A 26474-nucleotide genomic window follows, 5' to 3' on the forward strand; every position below is an offset into this window, starting at 1 on the left:
ACTGTGTATCATTGTGTGACCATTCACAGCACATTCTGTGTATCAGTGCATTCCCATATTCTGCACATTCTATGTATCAGTGTAGTCGCATATTTTTAGATTCATAGCACCTAATCCAGATGGAGTCTAGATTATTTGAGTACTTTTTATCTAACATTACATTTCTGTGATAGAAGATGTTTAAGGAAGGATCCTGCAACATAAATTCTGCAGTGAAGTAAAATACACTGGGCCAGCATGTTCTGAAACATTTCAAATCTCCAAGAATGACACTGGTGAAGTGCAAGGAACAATTAAAGGGATGTAGCTTAAAATTAATCCAGCAAAGACTTAGAAGTCCTTAAAACAGACAATCTCAGGCAAGTGTGCGCATCTTAAATACAAAATGAAACATATCAAGATGTTTCTCGAAGGACCCTTTCCTTTTTCATTCAGAAATAATGTCAATAACTTTATAGTTGAATAGTGTTGTCATATAGGTTCATAGGTGTGTGTACTAGGCTAATGGCCCTGGGGCCTTTAAAGCCTAGCCATAGGATTACCCTGGAATCTTGCCACCCAACCTTAGTTCCCAGTGCCTAAGTTGAGTAGAGCCACTGGAGTTATATCCAGGTTGAATTTTCTATTTCCCATCCACTCATCAAGATTTCTCTTGAAGCGGGTCAGTGAGGTGCTTTGCTTGACATGTATGGGAAGTCTATTCCATAGCATGGGCAGTCTCTGGGTTTTGAACCTGTCCCTCCAGTACGTTCTGTTGATTGTGGTAATGAGGTTGAGGTCTCTGGAGCGTGTGGTGCGGATGGATTGGGATTTCTTTAGATGTAGCATTTCTAACAGAGCTGGGTCAGACATGGCTTTGTAAGTCAAGCTGAGATTGCCTCTAAGTAGGCGATATCAGACAGAGAATAGTTGGGAGTTTTTTTTTGAGTCTGTCCATATAGGACAAGTGTTTAAGGCCTAGGATCCTCTTTGTGAGGTACTTTTGTGGCCTCTCCAGTTGTTGCAGGTGTCTAGTGAGGTAAATGCCAAATGTGGCATTGTACTCTATGATTGGCCTAACGAGGGAAAAGTAGTGCGAGACAATGACCTCTTTCTTCCTGGATGCAAAACCCTTAGTAATGAGATGTGCCACATAGAAGGACTTTCTGACCACAGTGGCAATGTGGTGATCAAAAGAGAGATTGCTGTCAACTTGTGTTACCTGATCTCTTATAATGCCTTCTGCATTCAGTGGACTACCATTGATGTGGTAATTCATGGGAACCGGGTTTTTCCAATGATACATTTTTTGGCGTTGAGCTTAAGGCCATGGTTCTGACACCAGTCGCTGGTCTCAGTGAGGCCATTCTGTAGGATGTCAACAAGAAAGTTATTAATGAGAAAAGTGCCATTTTTCTCAAGAACTTACCCTAATCTTAGTTGTTTGAATAAAATCATTGTTGCAGTACTTCTCTCGTGGGATTCATGCCTGCAGACGTCTGACACACAACCAGATGAATTTCCAGAACTATTCACCCTTCCCCTACCTGGTTCAAGATTCCCTTCTACTTACTAGTCAAGAGGGATGTAGGCCAGCATAATTTTCCAACCTTTCTTGTCTTGACTGCTACTACTTCTAGTACCTCATTATCACAATCAGCAAAACCAACCTTGAATGCTTTCTTGAAATCAGCCTATATTTTCTTTTGCAAAGTTTTCACTCTTCTTTATTATTTTTTTTACTTTTTAGAGCTACTCAATAAAAGGCATTCATTAAAAAAATCTTTTTTTTTATTTATATTTTTACTTTTTAGTCTAAGTAAAACAATGCCCCTCTGTCATGATCTTTTCTGAAGGATATGAAGTCTGAAAGTCAAATACGTGTCATTATTTAGTGACTTCACCCCTCTGTAACCTGCCAGAAAACCACAAACTCTATGAGAAACAGACCAAAACTATGAGGCTAAATCTGGACAGTTGAAATGTATGTTACACACACATGCACACTGCTGGGCCAAAAGTTTGCAAAGACAGAATGGGTAGTGTGATTGCATGTAGTAAGGCAGGTGATGTAGTTAAGGATCAAGCAAAACAGTCAATCCATCTTTCCATGCCAGCTGAGAATGGTGTTAAAGCTATTAGCTTATACTAGATTTACTTATTTTGCAAGATTAAAACTTGTAACAGTGTACATATGGTGTGCTCCAAAAATTTCCAGTGATACTAATGATACTGTACAGTCTTCTTTCTTTGTATTCCTCATGCTATTGATTTTTTTTTTACGGTGGCTGTGCTTCTCTTCTTCCCATGAGCAAGGAAAAAATTAGTGAATAAGTACTTATTTAATCAATTATATATCTGGAATGTTAATGTCTATGATACAAACAGTTTCTATGGAATATAAATCAAATACTTTTAATAACATATGCACTGATTTTATTTATTTATATTTCATCCCACCTGCCTGACCATTCAACCCATCTCACTGGTGTGTGTGTGTGTGTGTGTGTGTGTGTGTGTGTGTGTGTGTGTGTGTGTGTGTGTGTGTGTGTGTGTGTGTGTGTGTGTGTAGAGCAGGAAAGTGACAAAAACAGAGGCATGTGTATGGAGCCGGAAAGTGCCAGCAATGTCACACAGAGGGTGAGTGAGGAACAGTATTAGGGTATGGAATTTAATGAAAAAGTAGAAAAGCAGTGGCTAGAGAGGGTACATGGTGTGTGTATGTGTGTTTTCAACATCCCAACTTTGAATGCCAATGCCTTAAATCATATCCACGAACACACAACAGCTGTCAGAACCAAGAGATATGGAAAATCCTTTATTTTTTTGCTCAACATATCCTACTTCAATGACTACAGAAACTTTACAGTATTTTGACACCAACACAAAAATCTACTTACTAAAATCAGCTGCCACACTACTCAGAAAAAGGCAACAGTGTCACTTTCCACTTGCTTCTATCCTGCACAATCTCTCTTCTCTTAAGCAACAAAAAGACATGGTTCATCTTGACACAATCCAGCAGGTAATATTCATGCATAACCTGCCTGCAACTGGGACAAGGCAGCATTTACATGTATTTTTTTTGCCCCTCCTCCCAATTAATGTTCAAATTTCCACAAATTTATTTAAAGTACAGTTATGTACACTTACCATAAATGTAGATGTTCGAGTGTATTCACTGTTGCAGTCATCACACTTGGGTTATCTGCTTGCAGGTAGCCCTCAGTCGGCCCGAATACCAAAGTTTTGGGATTTCTGTTTCGGATGCTGTCACCTCACGCATGACGTCAGGTCATCAGGGGTATAAAACATGCAACTGACCCCATTACATCAGTTTTTCTTGCCCCAGATGTTAGGAGCCCCCAAAATAGGAAGCAATCAAATGGTATGGAACACCTCCAGTAAAAAGTAAATTCCATTTCCATAAGATATTGCCAAAAAAGAGGATAGGTAGAAAGTATGGAAAGACAGGGGGCTGGAGGGAGGGTAACCAGGACTGCAACAGTGAATACACTTGAACATCTACATTTATGATAAGTGTACACAACTGTACTAAGTTCTTCGTGTTTCACTGTTGCAGTCATCACACTTGGGTTGATTCCCAAAGCTGAGGAAGGGTGGAGGCAGTCAAGACGTAATAGGGCTGGCTAGTAGGCCTTGTAAGACTGCTGTGACAAATCCAGCTCTAGACTTAGGAAAATACTGGTAAGTGGTAATGGTTGGTGAAAGTGTGTACAGAACTCTGGGTTGCAGCTTCCAGGATGTCCCTAGTAGGGACTCCCCTGAGAAAAGCTGTAGAGGTTGAGGTAGCCCTAATGGAATGAGGCCCAATCCCCTGTGGGGTAGGTTTTCCATGGTGTTTGTAGCAGAAATGGATGCAGTCTGCTATCCATTTAGAAATGGTTTGTTTCGAAATGGCCTTGCTGTCTTGTCCCTGTAGCAAAGCCAACTAGCAGCTTGTCAGATTTTCTGAAAGGTTTAGTCCTGTCAAGGTAGAACCTGAGCTGTCTGTGCACGTCCAAAGAGTGCAGGATCCTTTCCCCTTTATTCTGAGGATTAGGAAAAAAGGTTGGCAAATGGATGGATTGCTTTAAAGCCACACTGGATACCACCTTGGGCATAAAAAATGGGTTAGTCCTGAGGGAAACCCTGTCCGCATGGAAGATAATGAAGGGTTCCACAGCTATAAGGGCCTGTAACTCAAACACTCTTCTTACTGAAGTGATGGCTAGCAGTAAGGCTGTTTTCCAAGAGAGGAATTTTAACTCTGCTGTAGCAGCAGGCTCAAAAGGGGGAAGTGTGAGCTTGTCTAGTACAAAGTTAAGGGCCCAGGCTGGAGTGGGAGCTCTCCTTGGGGGTCTTAAATTGGAAATTGTCTGCTTTGAAATAGCCTTTCCTTCTGATCCTGCAGCATATGACAATAGTAATTGCTCAGTTTTTCTTAGAGCTTTAGTCCTGCTCAAGTACAATCTTAGCTGTCTGTGTACGTCCAAGGAATGCAGAATTCTCTCCCCTTTATTCTGCGGATTTCGATAAAAAGTTGGCTGATGAATTGTTTGGTTAAGAGCCACACTGGAAACTACCTTAGGCATAAAAGTCGGATTTGTCCTCAGAGACACCCTGTCTGGGTAAAAGATGATAAAAGGCTCTACAGCCATGAGGGCCTGTAGCTCTGAAGCTCTTCTTGCTGAAGTAATTGCTAGTAGCAGATCTGTCTTCCATGATAAGAACTTTATATCAGCGGTAGCAGCTGGTTCAAAAGGAGGAAGGGTGAGCTTTTCCACCACATAAGTGAGGTCCCATGCAGGTAATGGTAATCTCCTAGGAGGCCTTAAATTTTTGGCTCCTCTAAGATACTGCTTTAGTAAAGGATGAGAAAAGATTGGTGGCTCTATATTGTAATGAGATGAAATGGCAGAGGCATGGACTTTGATGAAAAAGATAGGCTTTTGTCAAGCATCTCAGTTAAGTATTGTAATATCTGAGGAATATGCGGTTCTGCTGTATCAGTTCCTTGTTCTTGATTCCAAGCACAGAATCTCTTCCATTTGTCAGCATAAGATTTTCTAGTACTAGGCCTTCTGGCTTCCAAAATGACATCCATCACAGCTTTACTGAGAGGTGTCGTCTGAATGATTACAGGATTAGCCATGCTGCCAGGTTCAGAGTCTGTAGTTGAATGTACAGGATCTGATTGTTTTGCTGGGACAGTAGTTGTGGTTTTTGAGGCAAGGTCCAAGCTGGGTATTGAGACAAGTTCCTTAGGACTGGGTACCAGTATTGCCGGGGCCAGTCCGGGGCAATTAATATCTTTGGCTTCTCTTGTCTTTTAGGTGGACCTTGGGTAGAAGAGGTAGAGAAGGAAATGTGTAAACGGATAGGTTTTTCCAACTGAAGTATAGGGCGTCCACTTTCCATGCTTGTCTGTGACGTCCTTGTGCAGAATTTTTTCAGTTGATAATTTTGAGGAGAGGCAAATAGGTCTATGTCTGGGCTCCCCCATTTCTCTGCTATCATGCTGAAGACTTGTGGATTTAGTTTCCACAAGTGAGGATCCATAAGGTTGCTGCTTAAATCATCTTCCAGGGTGTTTTGTTTTCCTGGCAGGAATTGAGCTTGAAGATTTATTTGGTGGTCAAAGCTGTGTCCCACAGTGCCATGGCTAATCTGCAAAGGGGGTATGTGTGTGCCCCCTTGCTTGTTTATATACCACGACTGCGGTGTTGTCCTTCTTTATCAGCAGTTGTCCTGGATGAAGTAAGTCCTTGAAGGCTGTTAGGGCATTTTGAACAGCTAGCATCTCTTTCTGGTTGATCTGTAGATGCATTTGATTTGGTGCCCATATGCCCTGAATGCATCTTCCTGCCATGTGGGCTCCCCAGGCATAATCTGATGCGTCTGTTAAGGTTTGGCTGGCAGGGGGTAGAGTGAAGGGCCGTCCCATGTTTTGGTGACAGGCCTTTGCCCACCACAGAAACTCCTGTTGCAGGCAGGGAATGAGAGGAATCATTGTTTCCAGACTGTGTGATTGTTGACCCCATAAACTTTTTAGGTACCATTGAAGTTTCCTCATATGCAGTCTTGCATATGGAATTAGTAGGATGCAGGATGCCATGAAGCCCAGAGCCTGCAGAATTTGTCTTACAGAAGACTGGATTTTTGTTGCCATCAGTTTGAAGTAAGTAGTCAGTTGCCTTTGTTTGTCTGGCATGAGGTAAGCCATCTGGGAAGTTGTATTCAAGCTTGCACACAGGAATGTTATCTTTTGAGAGGGTACCAGTTGTGATTTCTTTTTGTTTATTGTGTACCCTAGGCATGTTAAAAGCCTTTTCACAAATGGCAGGTGTCGTAGAAGAGTGTCCTTGTTCTCTGCTTGAATGAGACAGTCGTCCAAGTAAGGATACATTTGAAAACTTCTTTGTCTGCAAAATGCAATTACTGGTGCCAGGCACTTTGTAAAGACCCTGGGAGCAGTAGATGAGCCAAAGGGCAGTGCAGAGAATTGGTAATGCATTAAGCCAGCCTCCAATCTGAGGTATCTTCTGCACGACTGTCTTACTGGGACATGCAGGTATGCCTCTTTTAGGTCTAAAGTCACCAGACAAGCATTCTTGCACAGCATGGGCAGAAGCTGTTGCAAAGTGAGCATTTTGAATTTTGGAATGTCCAGGTATGTGTTCAAAATTGATAAATCCAGTATTGGCCGCCAGGCCTTGTCCTTTCTGGGTACCACGAACAGTCTTGAGTAAAAACCTTGTCCTTTTTCCTGTTCTGGTACTGTCTGAATGGCCCCCATATCCATGAGTGATGTAACCTGTTTCTGTGCCTCTGCCTATTGATTTTTTGGCAGATCTGGCCAACCATTTGCCATTGGCAGACTGTGGAAATGGAATCTGTATCCCTGTGATACGATGTTTAATGCCCACTTGTCCTGGGTTATTGACTGCCAATTTTGAGCAAAAGACAAGTGCTTGGTGTAGGCAGGGGGAAGTCATTGGGATTGCTTTCTGTAGGTTTGCGCTTTATCTCCTCCAGATTTGGAGGTGGATGTGTCCCATTGCTTTGACCTGTACAAGTCTTGCGTCTGGTATCTGGAACCCTTAGGGCATCTGGATTTCCCTCTTTGAGCTCTGTCTGACACAGAAAAGGGCCACTTTTTTGTAGGCCAGTGTCTACCGAATCTTGGTGGCTGCACTTGTAAGAAGTCTTTAACAGTTTGCATAGACTTAGCTTTGTCTTCCATTTTCTTTAAAACCTCTTCTGCCTTAATACCTACCAGAGAATCATGCTGTAAAGGTGCATTTAGCAATTTAGCTTTAACATGATCAGGCAAATTTTGTTCCTTTATCCGGACATGCCTCCTAATCACAGATCCAGTACTTGCGGCCCTGCAGGAGGCCTCTAAGGAATCAAAACCACATTGCAAAGTATGCTTTCCAACTTGTTCAGCTGCATGCAATAATTCATGCAATTATTTATTTTCTGCACATTCTGAAATCAACATAATTTTCTGTTTCAGCAATCCCATAACATGCTGTTGGTACTTAAGCATATGAAATTGAAAGTTTAAGGCCCTGACTGCCAAGGTTGCAGATGTATAAACCTTTTTTCCCCATCTGTCTAGTGCCCTTGAATCTCTGTCAGAGGGCGTATGATTTTTTTGCTGTTGCGGCCTTAACTCCCTTTGGACCCTGTGAAATAGTTTCAGGATCAGCAGCAGGGTTTCTAAATAAAAATTTATGTGAGTCAGGGACCCTGTAATATCAGTCAGGCTTACTGGGAGCCGGAGGTACGGAGTCAGGGGTCAAGCTCTACTCCGAAAACACATCATCCACAATGTCTAAAACGGGGAATGGCTAAAGGCTTGTGCTGAGGGAGAAGAAAGAAATCCCTGAGCCTCTTTTTTTATTCTGAGAAGTCTTGACCCTCCCAGTGAAAATGCTCCCTCAAAGTATGCAAGGTTTCTCCAAATGAATAATCCTCAGGAGGAGATACAGATGGGAATGGACTCCTCAACATCAGAATCCTCAGGGAGGTATAGATAATTCCTGATCAGAAGAGGAATCTGAAGAAATATAAACCTGAAGATTCATAATCAGTGTCTTGCCTAGGCCTCTTATCTGGAGGGGGATGGGTACCCCTGATCAAGGTAATAAGGTCTTCATCCATTTTTATCATCTGTTTTTTAGGCATATAAGCCTGTGCACATGGCTCATGCATCAGTTTTTTTAGTTTTAGAAGTTGCTTTTGTCTTTGGTTTTGCAGCTGTTGTCTGTTTGATATACAAATGTTGAGGTCTGAATACACCCTCAGAAGCCGGTGCCTGCTCAGCGGCTCTGGACCCATCCGAGGGAAATACATCCGTCGGTCCAATACCTTGAGTATCGTACGGCATGCCGGACTCCACATGGGTGTCGGTAGAGGCCTGAGACTTGAAGGTAGCAGGTATCAGCGGCTGCAAAAGCGCCTCACTGAGTACTGGCGAACCAGCAACTGGCTTAGGAGAAGCTTCATCGTCGGTTTTGGATCTCGACTGCCTTTCTCTGTCCTTTTCTTTGCATTTTTTATGTACTCTGGTAGTCGGACTGCTATCAGACGACATTTCTGGGTAGTTAAATCTGTTTCCAAAATACTTTGATGCAAAAATATACCGATGCTTAATAGTGCATTGGTTAAATTTAGCACAAAACTGACAGCCAAGCACGTTGTGATCAGGGCCTAGGCAAGGAATACAGTATAAATGGAAATCCTTATGAGGTATTTGCTTCCCACAAGTAATACAATTAACAACTTTTTCTGACATCGGTAAAAAGCAAGAAAAAAATTTCCCCAACGGGGTACTTAGCTTTAGTGAAGACTTCGGTTCTGAAACTCAAACTCTAATATTTCAGTAGTCTGCCAACCAGCACTTGCGAAATGCTTCTGCTTTGGGCACCGCACATCAAGAAAGAATAAAGAAAATGGCGTAAGCTGCATGTTTTATACTCCCGACGACCCGACATCATGGAAGAGAAGACAGCAACCGACACAGGACCCAAGACTTTGGAATTCAAGCCCAACTGAGGGCAACCTGCCAGCAGATTACCTAAATGTAATGACTGCAACAGTGAAACACGAAAATCATCTGGTGAAGAGTTAGCATCTTGAATTTTGGGATCACCAAAAAAGAGTTTAGGAAGTTTTAAAGTTAAATCATTGAGACAGTTTACCAGTGAGAGATGCAATTTAGTGATAAATAGGCTGCAAACTATTTACAACACTGTATAAGGCAATCAATAAAGACATTTTGTTTTGATTCTCTTTTTAGGGTAATGAGGGCGGCAGAAGAGACAACATCAAGCAACGTATTCCCCTTCAAGATTGTTCATATCAGCAAGAATCATCGAACGTGGTACTTCTCAGCTGCAAGCGAGGATGAACGAAAGGTTAGTAATATTCTCTTTAACTAAGCATGTAATTTGTCTGCACTTACAGAAATTGATTAGTATTTATAGTATTTACATATGCTTTGGAAGAACGGAACATGAACTGTCAGCTTGCGTCATCAATTTGTACTAGCCCATTCTAGGAGGAAGTGTGGGGTTTCTGCCCGGAATCTGTCACTTCTTCAGTATCAGACTGTCATTGAATTTATTAGGGGGAGGGACTGAAGGTGAAAGATGCTATGTTTAGTGATGGGCATGGCATCATCACCTCTTCCCAGTTATGGCATAACAAAAAATCCCTGGCATACAGACACAGTATGTGAGGCAAAAAGGGAGTATTAATTCAGATCTGCTTCCAAGACATGAGGGACATGAGAAGCCTATGGCAGAGGATACAGCAGCTCACAGACTATAACTCCAAATCACCCCAATGTGATGACAGCTTGGAATTCCTAAATGAACTCAACTCCTTCTTTGGCATATTTGAGGAGAAGAATACCACCATACCATACTTGGTTGGGAGGGTGGCCTAATGGTTAAGGTGAAACACAAGGTGCAGGGTTTGAGTCTCACAAGGGATAATTGGCTAAGCTTAAAATGGCTTGCAAGGGCAGTTAGCTTAGTACTAATCTATGAATCTATGAATCTATGAACAAACACTGACAAAGAAGAGACAGTGCTCACCTTAAACTCCGAGGAGGTAAGACTTCAGCTTAAGAAGGTGAATCCTAGGAAGGCTGCTGGACCAGACAATACACCTGGTAAGGCGTTGAAGGGCTGTGCTGATCAGTTATTTCTGGTACTGAAAGACATCTTCAACTCATCGCTTGCTATGGAGAAAGTTCCCTTGTGTTTCAAGGAAACAAGTATTGTCCCACTTCCAAAGAAACCCAACCCTACCTGCCTCAATGACGTCAGACCAGTCGCCTTAATCTCAAACGTCATGAAGTGCTTTGAGAGGATTGTGAAGAAACATCTATCTGTGAGTCTGCCTAAGTCCTTCAATCCACTCCAGTTTACATACCAGGCAAATAGATTGACTGTGGATGCTATATCTGTCATACTACACCTGGCATTAAAACACCTAGAAGGGAGAAACAACTATGTGAGGATGCTGTACATCAACTTCAGTTCTGCATTCAGCACTGTGATAGCGATGTAACTGGTGGATAAACTTGTGAAACTCGGGATAAACATGCACCCATGTAACTGGACTCTTGACTTTCTGGTTGGTAGACCCCAGTGGACATGTACTGGAAACAACACCTCTCAATGCACAGTCCTGAATACTGGTGTCCCCCAAGGTTGTGTGCTCAGCCCCTTGCTTCTCACCATCTTCACCCGTGCATGCACTGCAAAACATAAGTCAAGCCATATTATAAAATTTGCTGATGATACTACAGTCATGGGTCTCATTAATGGTGGGAATAAACATAACTATAGGGATGAGGTGAACACTTTGATTGCCTGGTGTGAAAGGAACAATCTGGACCTGAATGTTAATAAGACCAAATAAATTGTTATGGACTTCAGGAGAAAGGCAACAGTTCACCAACCACTCACTATCAAAGGGGAGGTAGTAGAGAAAATCAAAACAACTAAGATGTCCTTCATGGATGCAAACACCACCTACTGTTTGTGTCGTCAGGCAGCCCCAGGCCAGTCGGGCAGTTCAAAAGTCGGGTCCGGCCGGCTGATGTCGACTTCACACCGGGCGTCATCTCTCTGTTTCGCCGGTAAAAAAAGCATCAGCCGCCGGGTGCTTCACATCTCTTTCAACTTTCTGGATTGAAAGCCACACTTGTGCCTGTTTCCCATCTTTCCTATAACTAGACTAGTCTGGTTACAGAGTTGCTGTATCCAGGATTGTTAGTAAGCTTCAGAGCCCCCCAAGCCTTTCTGTGTTGGAGGGAAGCCTTCTAGCTTATCAGAGGGAGTGGTAAGCACTAGGTAGACTATCCTCCATGGGAAGAGTGAGTTTTGGCAGAGTAATTGTAGTTTATTTGGCCGTTTGGGAAGTTTTCCATCTCTTTCAACTTGCTGGCTTAAAAGCCTATGTTTGTACTTGTTCCCTGCCTTTCCTGTAACTAGTCTAGTCCAGGTACAGATTTGCTGTATCCAGGACTCTTTGTAAGCTTCTGAGTCCCCCAAGCCTTTCTGTGTTGGAGGGAAGCCTTCTAGCTTATCAGTGGGAGTGGTAAGCATTAGGTAGCCTATCTACCACAAGAGGAGTGGTTCCTGGCCCAGAAATTGTAACTATTGGCCGTTTGGGCAGTTTTTTCCATCTCTTTCAACATTCTGGTTTAAAAGCCACACTTGCACTTGTTTCCCATCTTTCCTGTAACTAGCCTAGTCCAGATACAGAGTTGCTGTATCCAGGACTGTTGGTAAGCTTTTGAGCCCCATAAGCCTTGCTGTTTTGGAAGAAAGCCTTCTAGCTTATCACTGGGAGTGGTAAGCGCTAGGTAACCTGTCTATCATGAGAGGAGAGGTTCTTGGCCCAGAAATTGTAGTTTATTGACCATTTGGACACTTTGTCCGTCTCTTTTACCTTTCTGGTTTAAAAGACCACATCTGTGCTTGTTTCCCATCTTTCCTGTAACTAACCTACTGGGTAGCACTAGAAAGCCTTAAACTGATACAAGCCTTCTAGCTTAGAAGAGAGACTTTGGAATGATTAAGTATCAGTTTTCTGTACTTTCTTGCTTTACTTAACTGTTTTCCATCTAAACGCAGATTTTCCAGCATTTATTATGATTTAAAAGCTTGTTATTTTCACATATTGTACTTATTTGACTGCCTGCACTTTTAAAAAGTTGTTTTTTGTTTAAATAATTTGTTTAACTGTTGTAGGCTACACACTAAAGTGCGATAGCCTTTTCTGATCATTTGTAGTCGTTTAAAGCTGTTTTAAGTGTATTATTTTTACTGTTTTGCCTTATCTTTTCAAAAAAAACAAAAAAATTTGTTGTTTCCTGCCTTTCTAAGCTAGTATAGTCCAGTTTTCAGGCTAGTGCTGAATTCAGGGCTGTGATACTAGTTTCTGAGTTGCCCATACCTTACTTGGATAGAAGGAAGTTTCTCTGTTCACCTGTGAGAGAGGGGAGCTTTGCACAACCTATCTGTCCCTGGAGGAGTGGTTCCAGCTCAGAAGTTAGTATTTTATTGGCCATTTTTGGCTATTTCTATCTCTTTCTTTTCCCTACTGTAAAAACCGCATTTGCAGTGCCGATTAGCTATGGTTAAATTATTCCCGGCTCCACTAAGTCTCCTCTTCAGTTTTTCCCTTGAAATTAGTCTCACTCTCAACCTAAGCACTCAAAAAGCATCTTACAGCCCAGCACTTGCTCAGACCTAATAGCAAGCACTAATATACCCTGACACTGATTGCCCAGCAGGGCAAGGCTCTTTATTCACCCCTCACCAACCAAGTGACTAAGCAGCTCACCCTACTATTCAGGCATGACCAAAGGGCAACTTCAGGTGCACTATCCAGTCCAGCTGGTGAATCTGGGTATCCTGAGGCAATGTTACAACTGCCTCATGTACACAGACAACCCTCTCCTCTTACCACAAAACACTAACATATGCGAGAGATGCAATTATACAGCCAAACTGGAAGCTAAGCTGCCTCCACCCAAGACTGGAACAGACAGACAGTCAAGAGGAGAAGGTTAACACTTGCACCACACCTCCAGCCGCACACAGACCTGCTAAAACAGCACTGGCAAAAAATACACATAAATACTCAAAATCATACTCGGAGGCTCTAAATAAAAACCTGTAAAAGCATCAGAGACCTCCAAAGCAGACACCCAAACAACCTGCACTTCCTGTCACAAACCAGACAACACATAAAAAACAAAGTCAGTGTGCCACACAATCACAGCCCTTAAGGCAAAATAACATACCTAACACACTAGTAATAGGTGACTCTATAGTCAGGCACACTGACGTCCCACTCACTAGGCTGGACAAGCAGAAGGTTACTGTTAGATGCCTGTCGGGAGCCAGAATCCGCCACATAACACAAGCACTCAGGTCACTCCAGAGCAAGTACAAATATGACTCTGTCATTGTTCATGTTGGTGTGAATGACCTGAGACGTACCTCCCTGGACTACATGAAAAGAGACATGGAAGAGCTCTCTGATCATGCAGCCCAGGCTGGTATGACCCTGACCCTGAGTAGCATCCTGCCCTCACCAAGAATGATACCTCAGTATAAAGAAAAAATTATCAATTTCAACAATTGGCTAAGCTTCTGGTGTCATTCAAAGGGGATCCAGTGTCTGTCAGCATGGGATGACATGCTCGACAAGTTGCGTTGCTTTGCAAGAGATGGCTTGCACCTGTCACCCCTAGACTTTTGAATACTGGCCAGGGCTCTTGCTGCCCCCATAGTGCCTTTTTTAGGCAAGGCTCAAAAGTCAAACCCACCTCCATAAAAAGCACAATTAACAAAAAACTGAGGGTTATGCTACTCAATGCTAGGAGTTTAAATCTCAAAATGCACGCGCTCAAAGCACTCCTCAGTATGGAGAACATCAACATCTGTGCAGTAACTGAAACCTGGTTCAAGGCTCCAGAGAGCACCCCAGCACTACCGGGCTACAACTCATACCACATGTTTCGGCCACAGAACACAGACCAAAACACAAAAGGAGGGGGTGTATCCATATTCATCAAGGATACCTACACCTCCAGGTTAGTGGCGCAGCATGATATCTCTGAGATCATCCATAAGCAATTAACATCGGGCAAATCTGCAATGCAAATTGTGGCCTACTACAGATCACCCTCCATGACCCAGAACCACCACTCCACCTTTCTGGAGACACTGGAAAACATGAAGGTCCTACTGAACACCCTGATACAGGGTGATTTCAATTACCCTACCATTCATTGGGAAAACTACTCGAGTACAAATTCCCAGGCCCAGCGCTTCTTGGAATTCATCAACTCAAATGCCCTGGATCAGCTGGTAAACTCCCCTACCAGAGGTGAAAACATATTGGACCTGGTCATCACCAACATGGGAGACAGGCGGAGGTCAACCCATCACTGGTTAGATCAGACCATAAACTAATCACTCTGGATGTCCACACCCCACCACCACCCCCAACTAAGGAAACCAGAGTAAAAAACTTTTCTAAAGCAAACTTCACCTTACTTAAGACAGAGGTGGTAAGTTTCACAGCCCCCACGCTAAAGGATAACACTGCCCAAGATGCAGAAACCTTTACAAATGCACTCTATGAGCACCTACAAGGATGCATGGATCGTGCCATCCCTAGCAAAACCAAGGCTCATTCCTGTAAGAGAAGATAGCCAGTTTGGTGGATCCTGCAATAAACAGGCTATACAATAGAAGGAGGAAACTAGTTCAGAAAAAAAGCAAATCCCAAGAAGGAAAGACATCCCTGATCAGTATCAGTAAGAAACTAAGGTCCCTCATGAAATCATCCAAGGCTAACTTCGAAAGAAAAATAGCCAAGGATTCAAAAGATAACCACAAAGCCTTCTTTAGCTATGTTAAGAATCTAAGTGGCAACTCGCAGATACGCACTGAACTACTGCAAAATAGCACAAAATATACTAAACCTACTGATATTGCCAACATCCTGGCAGATAGATTCAGTGCAAACTTCACCCCCATCTCACCTCCAAAAGGGCCCACAACAATACCAGAAAGGTGTAGTATCCCAAAATTCACAGATGCAGAGGTGAAAACAGCCCTTTCAAATGCCAAAAACACAGCATCAGTGGGACCAGATGGTGTCCCAGGCTGTGTTTTGTACGAACTACAGAACGAACTAACCCCCCCACCCAAACACACTGTTCAGCCTCAGCCTCTCCACAGGCTACATGCCCATAGAATGGCGAACAGCAACAGTTATTCCTCTCCACAAAGGAGGGGGCACAACTAACCCGGTTAACTATCGCCCCATAAGCCTTACTAGCCTGGTCTGCAAGGCTATGGAGTGCATCATCATGGAACTCATTAACAAAGACGTTGGGAACCTCCAAACACTTGACCCGACCCAGTTCGGCTTTGTTAAGGGCAGAGCATGCCTAATAAACCTGGTTGACTTCTTCGAGACAGTCACCAAGGCCATAGATAAGGGAAAGGTGGTTCACACAGCCTACCTTGACCTCGCCAAAGCTTTTGACACCATTCCCCACTCGGGTATTACAGAAAAACTCACCAGCCTGAACATAAACCCCTATGTCATGAGATGAGTTGTCAAATGGCTTACAGACAGAACTCACACGGTAAGAATAACAGACTCCAGGTCCGACTTTAAACCAGTCACAAGTGGTGTCCCACAAGGCTCGGTCCTGGGACACCTACTGTTCTCAGAAGTACAGGCAAACACAGGAGGACTATGGCTAACCAACTTCGCTGATGACTGCAAACTGGGAGCCATAACTGACTCTCCGGCTGACATGGACATCCTCTAAAAGGGCCTTATTGAGACGGACACCTGGTGTCAAAGTCATGGCCTCAAGCTAAATGCCAAAAAAATGCATAGTCATCCCATTTGGGAAAAACAAAACACCCATGAATTACCACATAGGTGGCAGCCCCCTTAATACAGAAGAGGTAATAAGAGATCTGGGGACCCAGGTAGATAGTAATCTCTCCTTTGACAATCATACTGCCAAAGTAGTTAGGAAATCCTTCTATGTGGCCCATCTAATTACTAAAGGGTTCACATCTAGAAATAAAGAGGTTATAGTGCTCCCCTACTCATCACTCATTAGACCCATCATAGAGTACAATGCCCCATTTGGGATGTACCTCACAAGACACTTCCAACAGCTGGAAAGACCACAAAAGTACCTCACCAAGAGGATTACTGGCCTCAACCATATGTCCTATGCAGCCCGACTGAAAAAATTCCAGCTGTACTCAGTGGCATATCACTTACTCAGAGGAGATCTCTGCCTGACTTGCAAAGTCATGTCCAACTGAGAATTGATGGACATGCTCCACCTAAAGAAATCCAAGTCACTGCAAGCCACGTGCTCTAGTGAGCTAAACCTCGCCACAACAATAAATAGAACATGCTGAAGGGATAGGTTCTTGTCACAGAGACTCCCCATGCTTTGGAACAAAATTCCAAATTACATCAGGCAGAGCCCCTCACTAACACTCTTCAAGAGAAACCTTGACAAGTGGATGGGTAACAGAAAATACACTCCTGGGATCACTTCATTGGCTCTGCTTGACAGAGGATCAGTTAATTACTCAATGGGGCAGCGAAAGCCGACACACTCTGGCTAGGCTTATAAATGCCCTCGGGCAGATAGCCTAGTACCTACCTATGAACCTATGATGACCTCTCCTGGGCTGCTAACACCAACCATATAGTCAAGAGGGATCAACAGAGGCTTCACCTCCTAAGAAAGCTGAAAAAGGCCAGGCTCCCACTGTCTGCTCTTACCACTTTTTACAGGGGAGCTATCAACAGCATCCTCACTAGGAACTTCATAGCATGGTTCAACAACTGCACAGCTGCTGAGAAGAAGAAACTACAGTGGGTGGTGAGGGTGGCTGAGAACATTTTGAGCACAAACCTCCCTTCTATTCGGGAGCTTTTCTTTACAAGAGCAAGAAAGAGAACATTATAAAATACTTGGTGATTCGACCCATCCAGCCCACAACTGGTTCTCACAACTTGCGTCTGGAAGGAGGTACCACAGCTTCCACTGTAGGACTACCAGATTCAGGAGCAGTTTATATCCTACAGCTGTGAGACTTATTAATACAGACACCAGCCATAATACCTGATCCATTGAAGGCTCTTTTTTTTTCATTTAATCCTACTGCTCAGAACAATTACCGCCAGCATTACTATTATGTAATATGATGGCTATACTGAGTCACATCTAAGGTTAACAAGTGCAATATGATAATGAAACAGCTGCTATTCACTAGTCTCTATTTATTGTATATCTTAACAGTGTAGGGGTTTGGTGGTGGGTATTTATTTCTTATTTATCACTGGATAATGGGTATTACATTTGTTTATGTAATGTGAACTACCTCTTGCATGTCATAAGTGTTATTTTCTTTCTTATGTTATTCTTTGATACCGCTGTATCTAAGTTATTTGCACTGCATTTCTCTTGTGAGCTGACATTTGTAATTTTGTTTAGGCTGCACTTGTGTGGTCCTAAATGACAATAAAGTTTCTTTAAATCTTTGGATGCTGCCTGTTGCTCCTTTCCACATTTCCACTTCCCCTTCCGACCCTACTGACAACCGTAGCAGTCAAAGCCCTCATGGGGTAGTACCAGGGATACTAAGGCCCAACCGGCGTAACACCAAGCACCTCATGATCATATTAAAAGTATGCAAAAGCTAAAACAAGTTTGTTTTGCCTGGAAGGTACCAGTTATAACCACCACACATTGCCTTGGCTTATTGCCAAACTATTCATGTTCTGCATTGCTTGTGCACTGTTCATATTATAATTTGTATACAGCAGTAATGGAAGTGAGGGCCATAGATCATATGAAGTCAATATCAGCTATAAGGGACAGATAAATTCTTTATTTGCTATGCAATCTGCAGAGAGCAAAGATTTTAAAGGTTAAAAAAAGAGTGATGCTGACATATAAATGTTAAATCTAACTACATTTTATCTTCATTTGGCTAACTGATGCAACTAACTTTGTTGTTTTAGCAATGGATGCTAAGCCTCAGAAAAGAAATAGACTACTATCATGAAAGACAAGAGTCTATATCAAGCATGAGGTAAGAAAATCAGCTTCTTCCAATAGTTTGTATTCTAATTTTAAGTTAGTAACTAGAGTTTAGGTTCTCTTAAGTTAATGCCAATCTGTGCCACTAAAGAAGTCACAGACCCATATCTCTCGACTGTCCAGATTTTTGCCTCTAATTTTTGGTCTGTTTCTCATAAAATTTGTGGTTTTCTGAAAAATCACTGAGGATCGAAGTACTAAGGAATTTCAAACATTTCAAAGTTTCAGTCTTCATATTCCTCAGAAAAATGCATACTAACCCAAATTCTGTTATTCTAGCAACATTCTAAAGTTTGTAAGAACAAAATTTAAAATCTGTCCCTATCTGTGAGTGTTTGCCCCCTCCATCATTGTTTGCTTTGTCTAGATTTCTTGTGCTAAAAAGTTGAGAGGTATGCGAACGCTTTTATTTTTTGCACTGAAACATGCTGTGATTACCATTTATTTTGTTTAACTGCCTAGAAAACCTTAGTATCAAATATCTCAAAAGGGAAGCAACATTATATGTGAACAGACATCTCCATTAAAATGCAGATATAAGAGCAAACAGACTGTTTCAAAGTGTGATGATACTTGCGTTGGTCAAAGAATAAACTGCACTTATAACTGTTAAACTCAACAAGATACATTAGTAAGTTTATTCATTTTCGCATTTTTATTGCCCATGTTATGATTCTGGGTCAGTCAGACATGAATTCCGCTCTCAGTTTGCCCAGAGGATTAAGGCTATGACCTGCTAATGACCTTCATCTTTCAGCCTTGGGTTTTAGTCCTACAGTCTCTATTTGCATACTGTGTGACTCTCAGTCAGAAAGTGCTTCTAGTTTCTGAAAACAGATACTTTTGGCATGTAGGTTTTCTGATGTATAAATGTATAACACAGCAAAATATCACAGATGGGATTCCAGTGCATTCCATTACCGGACACACATACACACACACTCGTACATTCACCACACACATCTAGGGGTAATTTCAGCACACACACACCTAGGGGTTATTTCAGCATCACTAGTTTTAATATCTACATGTTTTTGCACACAGAAGCGCACCAGAGTCCTGGTGAGAATCAAAAATGGTTGGTAAAAGATGTGTAAACTCTGCACAGTAGGCACCCAATCCAGAAACCAAAAAGAGATGTGAGACAGCAGTGCTGGCCATTGTGTAAGTCAATGTTATTACCAATTTAAACTGGTTTAAAGGAAAGAGACGATGGCTTCTACTGTTTTACCTAGTAATGAAGTCTGAACCCTTATCCCACTGCTGAAAGCACAAATGCAAATGGCTGCAGTACACCTGTCAAAAGCTACCTTAGAGTTTTCTGAATGTCTGCTTAAACACCCTAAACTGGAGAGCGTTTGGTCTCAAGAATAGTGTTCTAATCACACTGTCCACTCTGTGATATGAAGTTGCTGGGTTCCTTGCAGAGATATATCACTTCCATGAAAACTCTGCATCTACAAGGAGAAGAAAAGTCATTAAATATTTTCAGTCAAAAACACACTGATGTTATATGAAAGTAATTTAGTGATAGTGCTACTAAGCCTTCAACATATCTAATGTTCTAGTAGATCCTTGTCTGTGCAAAGCACTACAACCCATATACAACATTAGAAGCCTCTTTTTAAAATTATAATCTTTGCCTACTCACACAGCATTATATCCCATAGCATGACATTCCTATAACACAGTCAGTGCTCCTTCTACATTTTCACTTTTGTGCTGAGTCTTGTTAGGATCTCTTTCTTTCAAGACTGTGCTTTGGAGTTGTCCTGCCAGGATTTCTTCTTTCTCCATTCAGAGGATTATTCTAAAATCTTCTAGTTTCATCCTCCAGAACTGTAGTAGGCTCCATCTAGGTGACTGTCATTGTATGGATGATAAGCTGCAAAAATATTTATCTTTTAATTACCCTCTATAGCCTTTTCTGCTGCCTTCAATTTTGTGTAAATTTTTTGATAAAATATACAGGCAAAGACAAACTGCACTTATGTGATGTTCAGTGTATATGCAAATTAGACATACAAAAACAGTAAAGCCAAGTCACTGAAATAACTGCAAACATTCATTGGGATGTTTTGCTGTTCTAATCAATTCATGGCCATGTTTGAGACACTGCAGCTAAAGTATTACTCAAGAAACCTAATAAAGCATCATGTGTAACTTCAGCATGGCTAGCAAATGCATTCCAAATAATGAAAGGCTCATTTAAGGCTCATTTAATAGTAGACAATGTGACACATGAATAAAAAAAAACAATCATTAGCAATGGCCAGGGTAGTATGTGATGCAATCACTATAATTGCTGCTTCAGAGTGCTCTGATCCTTGGTTCATTTTCAACTGGAGTGCCTCTTTTGGTGTTTGTATATTCTCTCCATGTTTTCTTTGGGATCTCACCAGGATCTTCAGTTTTCTCCTACTTTCCAAAGATATGCTGTGGTCATCATATATGTAAGTATGAACATGTGAATATCCTCCAAATGGCTAGTTTCTGGCATGTACTCTTTACTTAATATGATAAACTCTGAGTGCCATGATCCTTAACTGCACAAAGTGGGCACAGAAATGGGCAGATGGATAAAAGTGTCCTTTTCCAGTCAGATTTATTTAACATATGTTTACCAGGAAACTCTGATTGGAACAGAGCCCATTTTCAATGAAGGCCCGGGGAGAAACGCTCCAGACACATCTTTGGAATGTGGGAGGAAAACCACATGAACACAGGGAGGACATGCAAAATCTGCACAGAAGGCACCCCAGCTGAGAAGTGAACCAGAGAACCTCCTGCTATGAGGCAACAATGCTAACCTCTGCACCACTGTGCCACCCAGATGTTACGTCATAAATCCTAAAACTAACATCTGCCATTATTCAAAAGACAGGTTGTAGGCTGAATTTGTATTAAGACAGTAAAGCTTGCTAAAAGCACATTTCTCAGATTTTTGTTACAGACAAAGGAGAGTTTCAGACCTTGCCCCATTTCCAGATTCAAAACTCACACTCCTGCTCATGGTTATCAAAAGGTTACAGAGCAGTCTTCATGCTTAATATAATTTTCATGTGAAAATGAGATAACATAAACAGCATAGCTTCACATAATTACTGTTTTCTATAACAAAATAGGAACATTTTGTAAGAGCATGAGTCCCTTTGATTTTAAATATTATCTGGTAGATAAGGTTTCAGTTTATAGCTTTAGGGTGTGGAGTTTGATCCTGACCTCTTATTGCTGTCTGCATGGATCTGTGATTTCCATTGGTTTGGTCGACAGGAAGTTTGGTTGACATCTGTCTAATCAACTACATTTAGACAACTACACAGATAGCCAACAGGTGTGTGAGATTGACAGTACCTGGGTAGGGGAATATTCCCTATCCCCAGGGACTGTGCAATCTCAGAGTTAGTGTATATAATTAGCAGGGGGTGGGGGTGTTTCTTCATGTTTTTTTTTTGTTTTTGTTTTATTTTCTTGTACTAATATTTGTATGTGCTGAGAAACATCCTTAGCACACATGTACTTGGAAGTCAACATTTTCATTTTTGACACAGAGTTGTTTACCTTAAGGATATTGACATTCATGTTAGTCGACCAAATGAAGGTAAATCAGATCTGCATGTATTTGTGGTCTGCATGGGATCCTATATACAGTCCAGTTTCCTCCCAAATCCCAAAACATGTTGACTGAACCAGCTATTCTAAACTGTACATATGTTTTGTCCTTGTGCTCCATAGTATGGTAGACAGAGTATGCAGGAGATTTGTTAAGTTAGTTAAATAAGAAAAGGTCCTGGCAATTTCTAAATACACCAAGAATTGAGATAATCATCTGTTGTTGAGTAGAATCTGTAGACTATGAAATGTATGCAAGTTAAATAAACATTTTATAAGGGCCTGTTGTACTCTTAGCCTTAACGTAACCATATAGTTTCACAATGGTTCAACTTCCACATTGCAGAAAGAAACAGCAGGACATATGGAAAACAAATTCCTGCAACTTGGACAATTGGATGAGAAACTGCAAATTCATCTCTGGTTTGCAACTATGTCTCTAATGGACACAGGTAACCTGTAAATGGTTCATCTCCCAGGCTCATGCTTATTACAGTTATCAAGGAGATCAGAACTTGTGAGAGATTTGGGATGCCTGGTTAAGCTTAAAAAGGTCATTGTGGTCGTTAGCCTAGTAAACACATAGGAACCTATGTCTCTATTTTACCATATTGCATAAGCAATATGTAGGCAAGAGTTACAATTTACATTGCTCATCACTTAAGGAGGAAGAATATATCTTGTAATTCCTGCTCTGTCATGGCCCTGGTGAAATACTTTAACATCTTGTAAAACACACGCCTGACTTTCCAAAGGCTAAATTAAGCCACCTGCTTAATAAGCACTACTTTAATGATTAGCACAAGCCCTACAATCGTAGCTTTGTGCAATACATGGTTATATTGAGTTATGCACCTCACCCCACTGACAGTTATTCAAAAGCTATACATTCTTTATAATCAAAGAAATAAAAGCAATGGTTACAACCCAGACTTTGTTTCATTTACAAAGAGTCTTTCTTTTTTCCTTTCTCTTTTTTTCTTGTTCAAAGGTTGGATTTGGTGATCCTTATGCTAGGAAAAAGCTTGGACCATTTTACTTATTTTTATTCATTTGTTTATTTTTTAACTTGGCAAATTGACTGCTCCAAAGACCCATTTCAGGTATGACCCAAGCCAAAAGGCACAAAATCACACAAAAGGATATTCTGTGACTAGAAGTGCAAATAAAACTTCAGAGTACTGTTCAGCAATCATAGATGCATTCTGCAAATGCAACCATATGATGTTCAGGTTGTTCAACTTTACTGGGTGCTTGAGGTTTCTTTAGGTACAGTGTTTTCCTCTAACTACCCAAAAACGTGTTAGTTGATTGGCTAATCTGAACTGTCATATACTGCATCTGCCTTTGTTTTTCTGCCCAGGGTGGTTATGGCTAAAAAGGGTCTTCAATAGATCTATTTGCCTGCTTATTAAACACATATTAAATTCCCCTCCCACTTGGTATACAAAAGTAGTTCCTTAGGTTTGAATTGCTTCTCCCTCAGGTATCCAATTCACATCCAGGGTTCTCATCCGACTGAAGGTAGTAGATACCTGTAGCCACATTTGCACTACCGTATTATGTTCCAGTCACAAACAAAGAGTAATTAAACAACAGACATGGTGCTGAGCAGTAAGAAAGATGGCTCAGTTTCAGCAACTTTTAGTTCTGACAAGACAACAACTACAGAGAAGTACTAAAGGACTTATTTTAAGTTGGCATTTGTATGAATGATTTTCTTAGCTGGCAATGTACTGCAACTGACAAGCAGTAACAGATTTCCAAAGAATAGCAATACCTTTAATTTCCATGCAACTCGATAAGTAACCCTGCATCTTTTTTCCTATACAGCGACAGCAGCTCAGACACAGACAGTTTCTACGGTTCGCTAGAACGACCAATTGATATTCGATATTCTCCACATGGAACAGACAGTGAAGGTCAGCATACATGTTTGTTATTTCTCATTTTTCTCACAATTATGGAATTTAAAAGTATGTTCTAATATTTTGCGTTAGAAGAAAGTAACATGAATATCAGGGATTCCTTATATAGAGTAGAGTTATTTAGATATTAGCAAGGTTTCACAGAACAGACTACAATATGGACACTTGCACCATTCCAAGGATACCTTAACTAGAGTATAACTGCTTAGAATGGAATAGGAGAACTGGAGTATAGCAGAGTAGGATTGTTAAGAGTGCAGCACTGATACTAAGAGTAGAAAATGATCACTTAGTACAGAACAAAGTACATATTGAAGATCAGAGCGCCTCAAGTTAGCAGAGTGGGTTAATGCCGGAGTTTTTTTTTTTTAGTCAAGTATACAGGGTTCAACTCCCTTTGCTGTTTTTATGCTTGTTTTGGAATCTCAGTAGCTCAGCAGGTAGCATAGTCACCTTTGGTGCAGAAGGCTGTCGGTTCTATTCCAAAACCAGTTAATAATTTTACTTATGAACCTACAATATATACTTATTAACCAACAGGAGAAGCCAAAAGACATTGCATTGGATGAGTAAGACTAATCAAATATCAAATGGGATAGGTTAATTTAGGCATCAAAAAGGAAGCTGGCTAAGCTTAAAATGGCCCACAAGGGAAGCTAGCCCAGTACATACCTATGAACCTATTAGTGTTATCTAGAGTTAATAACGAATGTCAACAGTAGGATGGTGGAAACCAGAGTAAAATATAGATGCCTAGAGAACAACGGTGATATTAAAAGTAGAGTCAAGGTATATTGATTAGAGTAATAATACCTATAGTACAGTAGAATTACACGGTTATCTAGAGTTACGCAAAATAAGGCTACACAGAGTCATTTAAGATTAGTTAGTATATAACAGCACTGTCAAGAACAGAGTAGACTAGAGGTTCATATAATGGAGTTTGGGTTTACAGAATATGTTTAGGTTGCCTACCCTGCAGCAGGGTAACTTACAACATAGGAAGGGTTTCTAGAGTAAAAATGAGGCAGCTGGAACACATCTGGGTTAGAGTACAGTAGGGTTAATTAAAACAGAACAATGGAAAATAAAATAAAATAAAATAATGCAGCATTTTCTAGAGCAGGTCAGGCTAATATGGAGGATGACAGGGAAACTGGTGAATATAAAGAAGGATGGTGCAACTCACAAAGCAGGGCAGAAGCATTCAAATCAATGTTTTGAGAAAAGCAATAGATACAGAATGTACAATACCAAATGACACACCAGTAAATCTAGTCAAGTCAGGAAGGTGCTAGCTGGATGTTTTTCTAACAGATGAGACTAAGATTCCATTTAGAACTTTCTCCAGCACTCAAAATTCCATTTATCTAAGTTTTTGTCATAGGATTCAGCATACTGCATTATTTATAAAAAATGTATTTTTCAGCAGCTAACTAACCTTTTCTATATGTCTGTTTTGAAGATGAGAGTGACTATGAAGAACCTGACAGCAATGATGATGGTGAGCATCCTTTTCAAAACTTAGACCTTCAGTGTATTTTAAACTGTGTAGGCATTATTGAATTGTCTATATATTGTCCCACTTCTACCATCTACTGTTGTTTACCATATAATCTTTGAAGAATACCCAGCATCCTGGATCCACAAAGATGAATAATTCTTTGCAACTGCTTGTAATTCCCCTTACTGCCATCTTCCTTAAAATAATCAAGCATGACAGTGGTACTGGGGGATGGATTGAGGAATTATAAGAGAAGCTTTGTAAAGGTTGAAATCTCAAAAAACTGAAACCCAAAATATGAAAAACCCAAAGTGTTGAAAACATATTTAATGAAGGAGCAACCCCCATGCCCACTACACCACCTGCTAATTATATATACCAGCTCTTGAGGTCACATAACTGTGGAGAAAGGGCAAATTCTCATTTTTAAGATTTTGAATTTTTGATATTTTGCATTTCAGTCTTTTGAGATTTCAGTCTTATGACATAGACCCATATATATATATATATATATATATATATATATATATATATATATATATATATAGTTACAGACATATAGATATAAATATATATCTATATATCTGTATCTATCTATTTTATATATATATATATATATATATATATATGTATATATATATATATATATATATATATATATGTATGTATGTATATATATATATATATATATATATATATATATATGTATATATATATCGTAATGCCACTAGTGCAAAAGTATAAACAACTATTTAAAAACTTAAGAAACTTTCACCATTTTGTAAAGAACATAGACACTATGCTATTCTTAGTGTTTTGGTCAATCCTTTACTCATTTAAATCACATTTTGAGCTCTTTCTTTCATTGTAAAGTTTCAGTCAAATTTCATCAAAAAGTAACATAAAGTGAACGGGTCTATATTATAAGGCCAAAACTTGAAAAATCGTAAATGCTGTAAATGTCAAAAATGCTGGACCTCGAACTTGTTATTGTGGGGGGGCTGCGCCCCCCCCAAACCCCCACTAAACATATGTACCAATTCCGAGATTGCACTACAGTGAGGAAAGAGCAAATATTCCAATCTTCATTGCACTGCAATCTCACAAAAAGCTCTTCGAGGTCCGGCATTTTCAACATTTACAGCGTTCGAGATTTTCAACTTTCGGTCTTATAATATAGACTCAAAGTGAACCTAGGCTTATTATTTAACTAGTGTGGATTAAGGAGTTCCCTAATCCATGAACCTAG

The 26474-nt window shown here is 40.8% G+C and overlaps 1 protein-coding gene across 4 annotated transcripts in view; it reads left to right on the top strand.

The window, feature by feature from the left end:
- SH3BP2 (SH3 domain binding protein 2) overlaps positions 1-26474 on the top strand; it is a 128029-nt gene that overhangs the window by 59501 nt on the left and 42054 nt on the right. For all 4 annotated transcript variants that reach the window (XM_044062901.1, XM_044062902.1, XM_044062903.1 and 1 more), the window contains exons 4-7: positions 9290-9407; positions 18103-18173; positions 23627-23715; positions 25187-25225. In XM_044062901.1, the coding sequence (XP_043918836.1) occupies positions 9290-9407; positions 18103-18173; positions 23627-23715; positions 25187-25225 (317 nt within the window). The remainder of the gene's footprint in view (positions 1-9289; positions 9408-18102; positions 18174-23626; positions 23716-25186; positions 25226-26474) is intronic.

Source organism: Protopterus annectens, chromosome 2.part1 (assembly GCF_019279795.1).
Source record: "Protopterus annectens isolate FY-2018-M chromosome 2.part1, PAN1.0, whole genome shotgun sequence".
In the NCBI taxonomy this organism is placed as follows: domain Eukaryota; kingdom Metazoa; phylum Chordata; order Ceratodontiformes; family Protopteridae; genus Protopterus; species Protopterus annectens.